The sequence below is a fragment of the Cynoglossus semilaevis genome, chromosome 9, assembly GCF_000523025.1.
Source record: "Cynoglossus semilaevis isolate Cse_v1.0 chromosome 9, Cse_v1.0, whole genome shotgun sequence".
Lineage (NCBI taxonomy): Eukaryota > Metazoa > Chordata > Actinopteri > Pleuronectiformes > Cynoglossidae > Cynoglossus > Cynoglossus semilaevis.
The window spans coordinates 3,753,772-3,768,443 of NC_024315.1; the positions used below are offsets into that span (position 1 = coordinate 3,753,772).

The 14,672-nt window shown below is 41.5% G+C and overlaps 1 protein-coding gene across 1 annotated transcript in view; it reads left to right on the top strand.

Annotated features, from left to right (window-relative positions):
• The window catches only part of cacna1ib (calcium voltage-gated channel subunit alpha1 Ib), a 136,423-nt gene extending 121,965 nt beyond the window's left edge, over positions 1–14,458 (top strand). The window contains 7 exon segments of the mRNA XM_025058458.1: positions 1,229–1,250; positions 1,253–1,656; positions 4,860–5,000; positions 7,276–7,410; positions 8,060–8,234; positions 9,659–9,873; positions 10,851–14,458. Of these exon segments, the coding sequence (XP_024914226.1) occupies positions 1,229–1,250; positions 1,253–1,656; positions 4,860–5,000; positions 7,276–7,410; positions 8,060–8,234; positions 9,659–9,873; positions 10,851–11,522 (1,764 nt within the window). The 3' untranslated portion in view covers positions 11,523–14,458.
• Positions 14,459–14,672: the final 214 nt, after the last annotated feature.

Genomic DNA, 14,672 nt, shown 5'->3' on the forward strand with positions numbered 1-14,672 from the left:
TGAGTGAGCACTTAAAGTTTTATCACAGCTAAAAACCGAGGCGTACTTAATCAGCCGTGATTAGGCTTTTCAGAAAGAGAGCGCGAGTGTAAAAGAACGACAGACGCCCCGGGCGTTCAGCTGTCTGAGAGCGTGAGTGTTTGATGATGTTTAACAAAAACACCGTAAAAGGCCTGGAGGGCGATGTTCATTATCGGTCGGGAACATCAGATCATAATGACACACGCATATTTGAAGACGAATTTTACACTAATAACGATGGAATTCTTTCAAATTCTGAATTCTTGAAATTGCTCTGAATTATTTTCAGTTCAGATTCGTTGACGTTTATCAACGAACACCAGCTGTGTTTAATCCTCGAACTGAAGGTGGGAATTTTAAAGTGAAATCCTTGATGGGTCAAACCAACCTCAGTGAATGACTGACTGGAGCTTCATGTTGGCCCAACATCTGCTGATTGAATGTCCGTCCCTGTGAACACAAATCCTCTCGGCGTTTCCTGGTCTGTGTTTTTATGGCTGAGCAGCTGTAAGTCAGGAACACGTCGCTCTGCTGGTCATAAAGAATTTGGAGAAGTGGTTAAAATGATGAGAAATGATCTCTTCTCCACACTTTACTGGACTGGAATAAATTTGGAAATTACTAAATTATTAAAATATATGCTAAACTACTGTGGTGAGCACCGGAGGGTTTCAGGTTTTAGTTTCCAGTTTCATTTTGACGTGAATTTGCCCCATTTTTTAAGTAAATTAAATCATAATCTCATAGTCCTGATTTCAACCATAAAACCTTACATCAAAAAGATCAGACAAATGGGCAACAAGGAAAATGTTGATGCAGAATTTGGCTTAAAGTCTTTTAAGAGGGAGGAAAATACTGATAGCTTTAACGGTAATGGTAATTATTATTTCTATGGATTTAAAAACTGATTTAAGTAAAAAGAATCACTAGAATAAGAGTGAGAATAGGTTTAAATCTCCTGGAATATTACCCTCTACTGTATGTAGTGTCATTGAAAATAAATCTCAGTCATCCAGGTCATGGTGAAGGTTGAAGAATTTTCTCAAAGAAAATTCCCGTCCAGTTGCCAAACAGAACTCTTCAATAAATCAAAAATGTTCTTTATCCTGAATATTCCTCAATTAAAACCAATAACATTTCTGAATCCTTCTGTTTTTCCCCTGGTTGATTCTGTATCTAACCCTGACGTTTCTCCTCCACCTTCTAGGACACACTGAGAGAGGCGTGTTCGCCTGCCACGCAGGGCTTCAGTTCATCTCCCCGTTGTACTTTGTGTCTTTTGTGCTGACGGCTCAGTTCGTCCTGATCAACGTGGTGGTGGCCGTCCTCATGAAGCACCTGGACGATTCCAACAAGGAGGCTCAGGAGGACGCCGAGATGGATGCTGAGATAGAGCTGGAGCTGGCTCAGGGAGGCCTCTGCTGCATGATGGGAAACATCGGGGCCATCGCCGGAACCACCGGGGGGGCGGCAGGTGGGGCGAGCGTGAGCGGAATAATGTCAAGTGCGATTCAAGCGGGAACGGTGGGAAGCCCAAGTGGAATGGTGAGCGCACCACTACGAGATGGAGGAAGCGGCTGCGCGGCTCGTGACGGACACACACACCGTCAGTGTCAGCTTTATTCTCCGGCTCAGGTAAGAAGACTTTCACAACGGTGGGGCAAAAAAAAAAAGGCACAAATGCAGCTGTTGAAAATCCAAGAAGCCAAGACACGGAGATAATATTTGTTTTTTTTTTGTTTTTACACTGTTTTTGTAATTCCCCTCAATTTTTTGCCTTATTTCTTTAACTTTACCTAAACAACATTTACTCCTGATTTTATCAGTGTGATTTTTAGTTTTAAATTATTTTCTTTTATCCACAAAATCACTACCTTTACTTGATCTTTTTGTCTGTTCAGTTAACAGTTAACACTGATGCAGCGAGGTTTTAAAAAAACACAAGTTAAAACTTATTTTTCAAATCAGTGTTTTCTGAACGATAGTCACAATAACTATTCGTATAGTTGGAATCCCACTGCACCACCGTGATTCTCTGCTGGCCCAGGGAACACCTCAGGATTCCCCTGTAAGAGCTGGACTAGGTGGCAGTAGAGAGGGAAGTCTGAGCTCCTCTACTTAGACTTCTGTCCCCGGAAATCCGACCTCAGACAAGCAACAGAAAATGGGCGGATGGAAATTTTAAAAATCCAAAGTCTCTTGACGTTCACTTGGCAAAAGTAGCTCAGCAGTCGCTTCTTCTTTTTTGCCAGTGAGTCACGTTGGGGGAACGAACTTGAGTGTTCGTTCATACTTTGGTTTAGATGAAAGGAAATTATCTTCGTCATCCATCTTGAGGAGTGACACCGAATCAATGGGTGAGGAGGAAGAGGGGGGAGAAAGGCTGACAGCGGAGGAGCTCAGTGAGATCGTGAGTGGGCGGCGGAGTCTGCTTCAGTCTCATTGTGCTCTGAGCTTATTGTCTGTCAGGGCCGTGATATTTTTAACTATGAGAGGAATAAAATAACAGCTCACGTGTCTCTCTCTGTGTGTACGGAGAATATTTGGAATCTCTGCTCTGATTAGTCGGCGAATGCTTTGTCACAACTGCAGCACAGTTCGACTGCCAAGGAACATTTATGTAACAGAAGTAGATCATAGGCATCGTACACACACAGAATACACACACACACGAGGTGCCAGAGATGATCGTGACATATTAAATATTAAATTCCTCCATCTTTAATCAAATCTAAAAAAAAATATGTCACCGTACGATATGATCGTCATCCGTTGACTTTCAGTGATTGTTTAGACACTAAAGAAAATAAATCCAGAAATAAAAAAGCTTCAATAAAGAGTTCATGAACAAACATGTCATCAATCATGAAGACTTTCTTTCTTCCTTTAAAGAACAATCGCACGTTTGGTGCCAGAATGGAAATGAAACACCTCATGTAAATTGGCTACTTTTCTGTCTCTGATTGGGCGTTGATCATTTTATTCTGTCATCGTTCCTGACATTTTCACACTGATATCAGACTGGTACCGATCCTGAGTATCAGATCGATCCGTCCCTACATGGATCATGTCTCTCTGCGTCTCTGCCTGTAAGGTATCTCCACGAAAAAACTACTGAGTAAGAGAAAATGTGAGCAACCGAGCCGGGGCAAATGTCTACGTAACATTTCTTCACGGCACGACCCGGGTTTCAGAGTCGGTGCCAGCATCGCTGGGTGGGAGAAGGCAGATAACGGTGCAGTGAATCAAACAGGGTCAGGGGCTCCATTTACCACAACCAAGGCCCTGAGCTTATCCAATCAATCAGACTGCCATACCGCTCACTGTGCATCATTCAGCACCTGAAACAATGTGTATGTGTGCACTCAGACTGCAGCAATCACTGCTGCCAAGGTCTGACTATCGACTGTTCATGCCCTCTTTACCCCGCAGCGGGGAGCAGTCAGTTTTATCCACAGACAGACGTTCAGCAGAGCCGAGCCAGTGAGGCAGAATGAAAGTGGAAAATCCTCAGAATAGGTGGTGACAGACGGGCTGTCGGGTCCTCGCAGGTCACTGTTGCATCAATAATAGAACCAAAATACAGGTGATGTAGCCTGGAGCTGGTGCTGTGTCACAAAGGTCCTCTGTTTGAACAGTCAATGTTGTCTGTTCCTTTTTAAACTGATAGACACAGGATAACACTGTGGTTTGGGGCAGACAAGTCGAACAAGGCCGTCCAAAAAACAACCACGGCTGATCAAATCACAGAAGAAAATACAGTCTACTTTTTACACAAAATAAATACTAATAACATACACAATAATAATGAACATTAGTGGGGAAAAAAACAACAGTAAAATTTATATATAATTCTAAATATATATGCACAAACATATGAAACGTATACATATATTTATATATATATATTAAACTAATTTTTTCTTGGGCCCAAGTGTCGGTACACTCTAATCTGATTGGCTGTTATAGACGTTAGCGCCAACACTTAGGAACAAGCAGAATCTACTCGACGACCTTGGTGTCCTGGATAAAAGAAATGGCTGTCAAAGAAATAAGAATGTTTTTTAAAAAATTAAATAAAATATAATTAAAAACAATTAATACAATTTTGTCTCCAAAACATTCCAGTGAAACCAACAGAAAACACAAACAACAGTTGATGATGTTTTAACCTCATGATCATTACTGTGTTTTATTTTGATTATTGTGCCAAAATACATAATTATAGAACCTTAATGGAGCCCCACCCCCAGAGGAACCTTCAAGGCTTTAATAAATTATTGGATGTTAAATGACATCTCTCCTTCTTTTGTGCAGCTGTGGTTAAAAATAGCAGCAGCTCTTAATTATTGCTGGTAATTAAGCTACAAAAATATGGTTGAGAGAATAAGGTAAAATTAAAAGCTAATGAGGAGCATAATAAAATAAATAAATAAAGTGAAAACAGTTCACTTTAATATATTAGGCTGTTCCATTTTTTTTAATTGAGTATTTTACTTGTCTTCAGGCAAAAGAGAAGTTTAATGAAATGGTCTGTTTTGGTTTGTGCTAGCTCCTCGAGCTAATGCTACCTCTGAAGCTAGCATGTGGTTGAATCAAATGTAAAAAAAACGTTAAGAAATGATATTACTGTTAAAGGAAAGGAAGGACGGTGCAGCTAAACATAAATGTTTAAATTGGGTTGGTAAAAAAATTCTAAATTTGTGAGTTTTATCAAGTAGACATTCAGCTGTAAATATGCAATTCAAAGCTCAGTAAAGTCATTTAAAACTATAATAAATTGCTACGTGGTGGAGATGGGTTTGAATGTGTGTCAAAAGTGTAACTGTGTGTTGCAGGAAAGCCAGTGGCTGGACAGTGTGTCTCTGCTGATTAAAGACTCGCTGGAGGGAGACATGATCGACAACCTCTCTGGTTCGGTTTTCCACCACTACTGTTCTCCCCCTGTCTGCAAAGACTGCAAGAGTCACCCACAGGAGGTGAGTGGAGCCGCAGAGACACACACTAACACACACGGACTGTGTACAGACAAGGTGGGGTCTTTTTTTTTTGTTTCGGAAAGGCAGGAATCTATAAAAAAAAACTGGTTTACTGACCCTGAAGGAGGCAGTTTTTGGTGGATACCCCGGTCTGTTGTTGGTGTAGAACTAGAGCTGAACCTATTCTGTCACATTTAAAATGATCTGCAGTTTTTTTTTCATACACTGACACTGGCTAATTCAGCGAGTGTAACCACCAAGACTGGAAGGCAGAGCGGGATTTGAGCGTGAGAGGGCGAAAAAAAAATGTTGTAAAAGATTTGTGGGTGCTGTGGTAGATCGCATAAGTCATGGTCTGTGTGTGTGTGTGTGTGTGGTGAACCAACAACTTAGAAAATGAAGGACTGTGTGTCAATCCCATCAGCGCTCCCTCCACATTCCCCGCGCTCTATCCCCTGGTCAATAAAAGAACAAACAAATCCACATCTCTCCATTTCCCCAGGTTGTTTGTTTATGGCTCAGTTCACTTGAAAATTGCATTTATTTATATATTTGTTTATCTGTCCCCAGACGACAGAGGAGGGGGGGGGGGTCGTAAATAATCCAACGATCCCTAAAGCAGCAGGATCTCCTGAATTTCCTATGCATTTTATAAACAAAAAATAAATAATATATAATGTTTTATTTTTCTAATTCCATGCATTGTGATGATCTTGGTGGACAGATAAAATGTTGCTGTAAATAATCATAAAATAACAGAACCACAGACGGTTTTCCCGACACCAAAGTTCACAGCAGACCGTCTGCCCAAGACTGTGATGTCCTGGCAATAAAAATGCAGATTAGCTCTCAAATCTTCACATTGCTTTGCAATCAAGGCGCTGCCGAGTGATCTAATGGTATTTTCATAGCTGTCAACTTGCTTCCCATAAATTGGCAATTATGACACTGTGCATAATGTGTGCAGTTTTTCTCCACAGATGTTCCCATCACGACAGTATTGACTGAAATATGCTGCAGATTAATTGAGAAAATCACACACGGCATTTCAATTTTTTTCTCCTTATCATTTTTTTTTTGCACCTACTCAATATTTTCATATTAGAAGAATCTATTTATCCGTTACCATGATGAGTGCTCCTGGAAAAATGGTGTGGAAAAGAGGTTGAAATTACTCCTGCGGGATATTATTTAAGAAACGGTGACAGGATTTCATATCTTTAATTTTCTATATACCGTAATAAATGAAAGTAGTTATTTGGGAAGAGTGGAAAGAGATTAAAATGTAGGCGTGTTGGGTGTCATAAAGAGGAACATGTAAAATGATTAGGAAATTTACAGCAGAAACAATCAAACAAAATTGATTTTTATTTTATCTGTATTCTATTTTCTTTAGGATATTTATCATCATGTAAATGTCAACTTTTAACCTTACGTTTTTTAGTTAAAGCAACACAGTGAGTAAATGAGAGTGAGTCAGTGAAGTGGAGAAAGTCAGGACAGTTAAAGAGAATGACTTCAAATGCTGTGGGAGGGCAGGGAGAGGGGGGTCAACCAAGGGGTGAGGAATCGGGTGAGGGCAGGGTGGAGTGGGTTGAGACGAGTGTCAGAGGTGATGAATGACGGAAGGATAACTCTGATATCATTTCATGGTTTTGTCCATGTCAGAAGACTAAGGTCGTAAAAGATGAAGAATCAGAGACGTCACAGAAACACAAATGAAAATGTAAATGACTCGGAAAAAAAAGGTGACAGATATTATACAGAATCAATGAATAAATACAGAGTCAAACAACAGTGAAATGTCAAGTGAGTTATGCTGTATGATCTCTCGTCACGTTCACTCACTCATGACACACATACATAACACTCACCCAAACCAATTTCAGCTCTGAGCAAAGGTGATCACATGATGTCAGTGTGATGTATGTGCAGGTCTGATGTTTTAGAAATAAAGAGCGCTCTATCAAGTTTACATCTTTCTCTCCTGGTTTTCTGTTTTTGTTTTTTTGTTTTTTTTTTCTTAATGAGTTCCTAGTTTCAGTCGTGTTTAGTAGAACACCTTGGGGTTTTTTTTTCTTTCAATTACAGTCACAGTTGCTCAAATAAAAACAGCTTTTGTCCTAACTTTAAGCTGAATTTATTTCATTTTATTCTGACATTTCTTTTTTTAATTGGAATTTTCAGACACTACTGTAATAATGTTTTCTAACGTCCAGTTACGTACACTCTCTTTGTCTTAGTGCCGGTCTCTCTCTCTGCTTTTGTTTGACAGATCCGATTGGCTGAGGTGGAGCAGGCGTCTCTCATGTCGGAGCAGCTGTCGGACAAATCCTCGTCTCCTGCTCTGCCTGATGACCTCAGCCTGGATGAACACAGTAACTACCACCTGCTGGTCAGAGACGGTCAGGTAATATATTCTCTCTCTGTCTATATATAGATATATATGTTTGTGTGTGTTAATGTAGGCTACCATCCAACCCAAATGTCTGGTTCTTTGAACCTATAGAACAAACGTCACGTTGATAAATGTCTTCAGAAATAGTCAAAAGGCTCACAGGGGTTTTTGATGTGTGTCTTTGTCCATTTTTTATGTCCATTTTGTCCACTCTAACCTGCGCTGACCACACGTCCACCTGGCCTGTTTCATCACGCCGTTATTAAAGGCCTGTTCATTTGATCCACTTTGTAAAACAATAACAACAGCAACATCCCAGCAGTTTGAGGCTTTGAAGCCCCACGTTGTTCTTTTCCCTTTTTTCACCGCGTCCAATTTTAATCAGATTTCCGTTGATGGATAAAGGAGGGGGACGTGCGAAGCCTGCTTTTTGGAAATTGAAAACAAAATTATATTCAGATTTCTATTATGACGAGAGGAAATGAGAGGCTCCAGTTTGTCTCGCTTCTGCTCCAGTGAACATCCGTGCACCTGGAAGTTACACCTTCTCTGAATTCTGGCTTGGCTCGCCTTTCTCAAATAAATCTTTTCTCTCTCACTCTCTCACTCTCTCTCTCTTGCTCTTTCTCTCACTCTCTCTTTCTCTCTCTCTTGCTCTCAGGTGGACAGCAGTGACTCCCACAGTTCACAGGAGTTGCCCACTCAGGTGGGCTACAGTGGACTTGGTCCGTGCAGCTCTGGGAGTGAGGAGGGGATCCAGGAGTTGTTCCAGGTGGGCGTCCATTCTCAGGGGAACCCTCCCACACGTGAGCTGCAAAGTTTGGCACAAATCACAGGTAACGTTAAATTTTAAACCAATCAAAATGGAGTGTCCCGGGGTCTTTGTGCTTCCCAGAATTCTGACCTATTACTTAGAACCCCCAGAAACACTAACCCTCAAAGTTGACCGAGCCTCAGACCTCCAACGGCCGAGAACCAGAACCAAATCCACTTTAATAGTTGATTAATTATTGTATAATTGATTGGTGCCTGGCTCTGTTGGACATAATCAATCAAAGAAGGTTCCATCAGTCTCTGCTGTGTCCTGGTGTGGATCATATCTGGCAGTGACGCAGCACAGATGTAGTCCAATTGTTATTGGACAATTGTGGTCTTTTTCTGGCAGAATGGTCTGAATATTAACATAAATGACTATTTTTGGCAGTCACACAGTAATTAAGGCCAGCTCATGGTCCAGATCTGGCAAACTGGAGTGGACTGCCCAAGGGCAACCACACCAAAACTCTACATGTGGCCCATATTTTGGGCCATATGTGCCAGAAACGGACTGGTTTTGCGCCAAAATATCTTGGCATCTCGGTCTGGACCAGAAATTCCGACAAAAAGGGCAGAGAAAAAAAAAAACACAAGGAAAATTTTAATTGTGTGTTTTTTGTTTCCCCTGTTTGACCCTCACTCGTCTTCAACCTCGTCTTCATCCACTACAGTGACATTGACCGTATCAAGTATCAAGATGAGGATTTCTGACTACACACAGTGACTGACTTTCACTGCAATTAAAGCAGTTACAGATAAGACCAGCGCGGTGGCAGTCACAGACATGTTGATAAATGGTTTGCTATGGCACGTTAATGGATCTCCACCTCCAAACGTGAACGTCGTCAGGGGAACGATAAAAGACAAAGTCAGGTCAATGAGGACAAACGACATTAAAATGTGTGGTGAAAAAAGTAAATAAATAAATGTTTCATTAGAGATTTAAGAACAATTTAAAATTACCTGCTGTTACAGGTGAAATAATAGTCATAGAGATTTAAAAACAATTTAAAATTACCTTTACCTATTACCTCCGATAATAAAAAAACAATGCTTGGGTTTGCCGAGAGTCATTCTTCGTTATGACTAGGGATGATCCATAATATCGGCAGAAAAATATTATCAACTGATATTAGCATAAGATGTGATATCTGTAATAATGATCATTTTTACCTCCGATAATAAAAAAACAATGCCTGGGTTTTGTCGAAATTAAGGCTTATTTTATTAATATATTTTAATAATCAGGTGATTGTATGAAGAATGTTGGTTCCAGGAACTCATACAGTGGTTTGGCCAGATAAATAAATAAATATTACCAGGCCCTTAATAGTACTTTAATCTGGTGGGAGCTGGGAATTTTTGCTGATTTTCAGCATCTGTAGTAACATATTCAGACATTAACATTAATGCCACGGTGATCAAACACTGACCCCATTTTCAGATGATGATGGAGAAAGTCGAAGCGGCGCTGGTGCAGGAGCTTCGCCTCTCATCCACCTCCCCGCTGACTTCTTCCACCCTGCTGCAGCAGCTCACCCAGGCAGTCCTGGGAACGCTGCCGGTCCAGGAGACGCAGCGGCGTCCACGTTGGCTTCTCCAGCCTCTTGGGCCTCCCTGCGCTCACCAGGTGCCAACAGCAGGCCCTTGGGCTCTCAGGTATTATCAACAAATGACGAGGTTCATGTGTGTGTGTCTGGACGGTTGGATGGACCGACAAATGGAACCCTGACGTGATGAGTTTGTCAGTTCAACACGTCGGAGACAGAGTGGAGCAGAGGAACAGGTTCAGTGAACCAAAGTTGTCTTGCATCAAAGACACATCGGGGATTTTCCAAATGAGGTGTTGTGTCAAAGCTTAAAACTGCGACGTGTCGCGTTCTGTCACTGCAAATCATAACAAAGACACCGATGAGGGATATGAAAGCAGTTTGTCATTGGTAAATATCATCTAGTCTACCTTAGTCACAGAGGAGCAGCTACTGCTGTTTCTAACACTTTTAATTATTTAAAGAACAAAGAACAAACAGTGTTTTTGTAGGTTTTCTCTTCCACTGATGTACTGCTGCAGTCATGACTTTGGCTGAAATCTCGTCTGCACAGACATTAGCAATGCTCCACGTCTGAAATAAGAAGAATAAAAAAAAAATCTTTATTTTAGTTCCATGTTGCCAGATGAACTCAGAGAGGGTGTTTTTTTTCCAGTCCTTTCTGTCTTCTTGTTTGGTTTGTGCCTGAGTGCCTCTGTGATCCTCAGCTGCAGCAGTAATGCTCTGTGGTGCTCAGCTAATTAGCCCAACCAGCCCTGAGTCTGATACCGACTCACACTGTGCACAATGTTGTTCCTGGCTCTCTCTCTCTCTCTCTCCCTCTCGCTCTCTCTCTCTCTCCCTCTCGCTCTCTCTCTCTCTCCCTCTCGCTCTCTCTCTCTCTCTGTGGTACTTCTTTCATTCTTGTTGTTCTCCCAACTTCATTCATTACCTATTGAATACGAGGAGAACTCCTTGTTTCCTCATCAAGCAGGACGAACTTCCATTTCAAATATATATATTTTTCTTTAAGCAACTGTGTTCATATTCTTCAGTGCTAACCTGAACTCTGGTTCTATTTTTGTCGTTCTTGTTTCCTGTCGTCAGCATCCATCTCGCAGTGACTCCTCCCTAGCAGATGGCAGTTCAGAGGGTAGCCTGCACTCCACTCCTGAGGAAGGTCTGGGCTTTAATGTCTCCCAGCCGCGGGACACAGATCTCCCAGTGCCTCTCCTCTGCCCTCTCCCTAGCCAACCACTAAATCCCCAGGAATCTGTATCAGGGGACCAGGACAAAACTTTACTAAAGAGACGAAGCACTACAGTTACCCTAAAGGCCACCAGGGGGCACCAGAGGAGCCAGAGCAGCTGCGGTGGTGGCAGCACTAGCCCTGGCTATCCTCGGCAAGACTCCATGGACCCGTCGGATGAAGACGTGGGTCCACAGTCGGGGTCGGACGGCTGCCGACAGACCTGGAACAGTGAACACTTGTCAGAAACACTCATTAGCCTCTCGCTGACCTCACTGCTCACCCCTGGCTCTCTGGCACAACCACTGGTCAAGAAATGTAATAGCACAGGTTCTTTAGACCAAACCAACTTGTCTGCGCGGAGTAAAGATGGCCGCCATGTGTACAGTATAGATGCCCATGGTTTCTTGTCTAACCCTTGGACAGAAGGTAAAGACACGGGTGCAGAAGAGGACAGTGGAACGACAGGCTTCGGCAGGGGGCGCCGCAGCAGCCGACCAACAGACACAACCTCAAGAAAAAATAGATGAAACTCATGTTGTTCCTCTGTAGTTGATCTGTCTGTTGATTAGCTGTCCACACCTTTGGAGCAGGTACAGTACATGAGACATTTGATATGTCCCGTCCAACAGATTCTGAAAATCTCCACTGTCTCAGTCGCTGGTTCTCTTATTTTTGTCTGTGGAAAAAGGCTGCCTGGGATCAGTCACTTCTCAGGAAGAAACTCCTGTGAGATTTGACATCTGCAGAAAGTGGGGGTCCAATCTGAAAGGACTTAACACTGGAGACGAGAGGCTTAGCCTGTTAGCATAGCCGAGGTTTAGCCTGACAGTCCTGGGCTTCACATTTGAGCCATACTGAAATGCAGAATATTTGGAAAGCCATTAAAGGGCCAGGACGGTGGTTGAACATGAAGATGGTGATGAGATGACACTGCAAAAAAAAAAAAAAAAAAACTATTGAAAATATAATGAAAACTCTCTGTAAGGAACGGGGCTCTTTGGTCAGTGTGCCCTTCAACTTTGTGCAAAACCAGTGTTGTCAGTAACGAAAAGATGGCTAACCCCGATGCTTCTTTTGAGGAAGAACTGAACTTTGTACAGCTGTTTCTTGTTTGTTTTCTTGTTTGTTTGTTTGTGTTGTCAGAACCACCAGTGAAAAGTAGCACCAACCTTTTTAAGTTGAATATATTGAGGACGGGAAAAGTAAAGGGTCGAGGACTGTCCGTTTTGTTTTTTTTTCCTAACTTCACTTTGGAGTTTGGGACAACAGAGAGACAGGGGACAAACCAGAGGACTACTGTTTTAACATGTTTTGAAAGGCTTATATAAGAATGTGAAAGCTGCTAAGAACCTGTGGTTTCTTGAAGAGGCACTAGCCTTAGTGCTTTCTACTCATGAACCCATGAAAGGGCTAAAAGGTGACGAGTGCAGACCTGGGCCAAAATATATTCTTATAAAATATATTGTCAAGATGAACAGCGTTTTTTTATGTTGAAGGGACATTTCTGTTATTGAGGATCCAATACGTGCAATTTCACTTTATTCTTGAGGATAACTTTACAAATTCAAACGGTAAAACTGGAAAAAACATCGTTTTGTTGTCGTAGGGTTTTAACTTTGTGTTTACTTTGGAGGCCTTTAGTATTTCGCACAATTTGAGTTGTTTAAAAAGTTGTTTTCTCTCTTTACTTCTTCAGGACTAAAGGATTATCCGGTTAGTTAACATAACTACCCTTCTGAAGACTCTGTGATTAACAAACCCAAGAGAAGTTTTTTTTTTCTTTCCAAATGCATTGTCATGTCAGAGAAGCAATGGTCCCGAACTGCAAAAAAAAAAAAAAACAGAAACTTCAGGTAGAGCTGAAATGTTGAAAGCACCACAAAATACACACCAAGCACAGTTAGCACTGGAGCCTCAGCCGTGTCTTTTCACCTGAGGCCGTGGATGAACCTTTCCTTATCAGTAATCCGGAGTGATCCAGTCACATCTAGGCCAGGGGTGTCAAACATGCCGTCCGCGGGCTCAAACTGGCCCGCTAGGTTGTTCAGTCCGGCCCAATTGATGAATTTTGAAAATAAAAAAATATTAAATATGAATAAATAATTATAAATATTAACTACACTTGCATGAAAAGAAACATTGACATATTAATTATAGTTAATTATGTTATAATTGTACTGGTCCGGCCCACTTGACATCTGATTAGGTTGTATGCGTTTGACACCCCTGATTTAGACGGTGTAATGTGGAATTTGATTCACTCTTCGTGTTCAAATGTGTCCTGAATGTACGTAGTTTTTCTGACCACACGGGGGCAGAGTTCTTTCAGATGACTTTCCTTAGATTCAGAGGAGTCTGCCTTGCTGGTCTTACTTTTTTTTTAATGTTCAACATTTAGAACACCAAGATAAATGGAGAGCTTCTCATTGGTCCGACGTATTTTGGACTCAGAGGTTTGGTTTCACTGCTTTAAATCCAAACGATTGTTTGACTCAGGTCTGCTCGAGTGTAGCATGACGTTGGGAAATACCCACATCCTGTGGCAGGTGGGTCTGAAACCTGGAGCACTTGTCAGATATTTGAACCCGATGTAAAGATCCCTCGTCCGCCTGGAGGTGGACTCATGCACTTCATGCTGAAGCCTGGCCAATATGGCCGCCACTGGTACTGAATAAATAACATAAGATATTAGCCAATGTGTTATTCAATTATGAGCATTAAATTTGGAGACAAATGCAAAAAAAATATAGACATATATTCAACATTAGTTATATAATGAAGTTAGACTAAAACCTTTTGCCAACTTAAATGACTTCAGCGCTCTTGAACATGTCATACTAGTCAGTATTTATCAATAAGTCGTATTAGCGTAGCTGTATTCATTAGTCAACATTACTTACGTATCACATGCACAATCTCCCGCACAAAACAAAATGTCTGTGTCGACGCACTGCGGGCTTCTTCCCCGCCGCTGCGTCAAGACAAGACGTGACGGAAAAAAAACCTCAGAGATTTTTCTCACACTTTAGCCGTCGTTGTTCTGACTCTCATTCACTCACAGTATCTCCCGTTAGCAGGGAATCCAGTGTATTAAAGGACTATTGACGCCCATCTATCTGAGATATGCAACATGCTACAGTAGATGTACAGTTAGATGTATGAGACGATAGAGGTAGGCAATATGGTGAGAGAAGATTATATTTATGACTCGGTGTGTTAGAATAAAAATGTCAAAGAGATTCAAAAGGTCAACGAAAGGATGATGACGATGATGTGTTCATGTACCCTACCCCTGATGGACTGTGTGTGTGTGTGTCTGCGTGTGTGTGTGTGTTTTCTCTTTCTCCTCCCTCATCTCCGCAGCCTGATTTTCTTCCTCTCAAATGCATGTGGGTTTGTATTTTTTCTCTGTTTTCTTAATGTCATTCTGGTGTTCTATAAAAGTGAGATAGATTTTCAAATATCCGCTGTCTCCCTGACCTCATTCTTTCCGATGAGATGCAGTTTCTGTTCAAGTACATTTTAAAGACTAATACCTGACATAGATTACCTTATAAATTTTATCTTTATGAATAATTCACCCAAAAGGCATTTGAATGTTGAAATTAAACATGTCTTTCCATCAGTAGGCTGCGATCTTCATGAAACAAATCACCCGCTGAGTGGTACAAAATAAA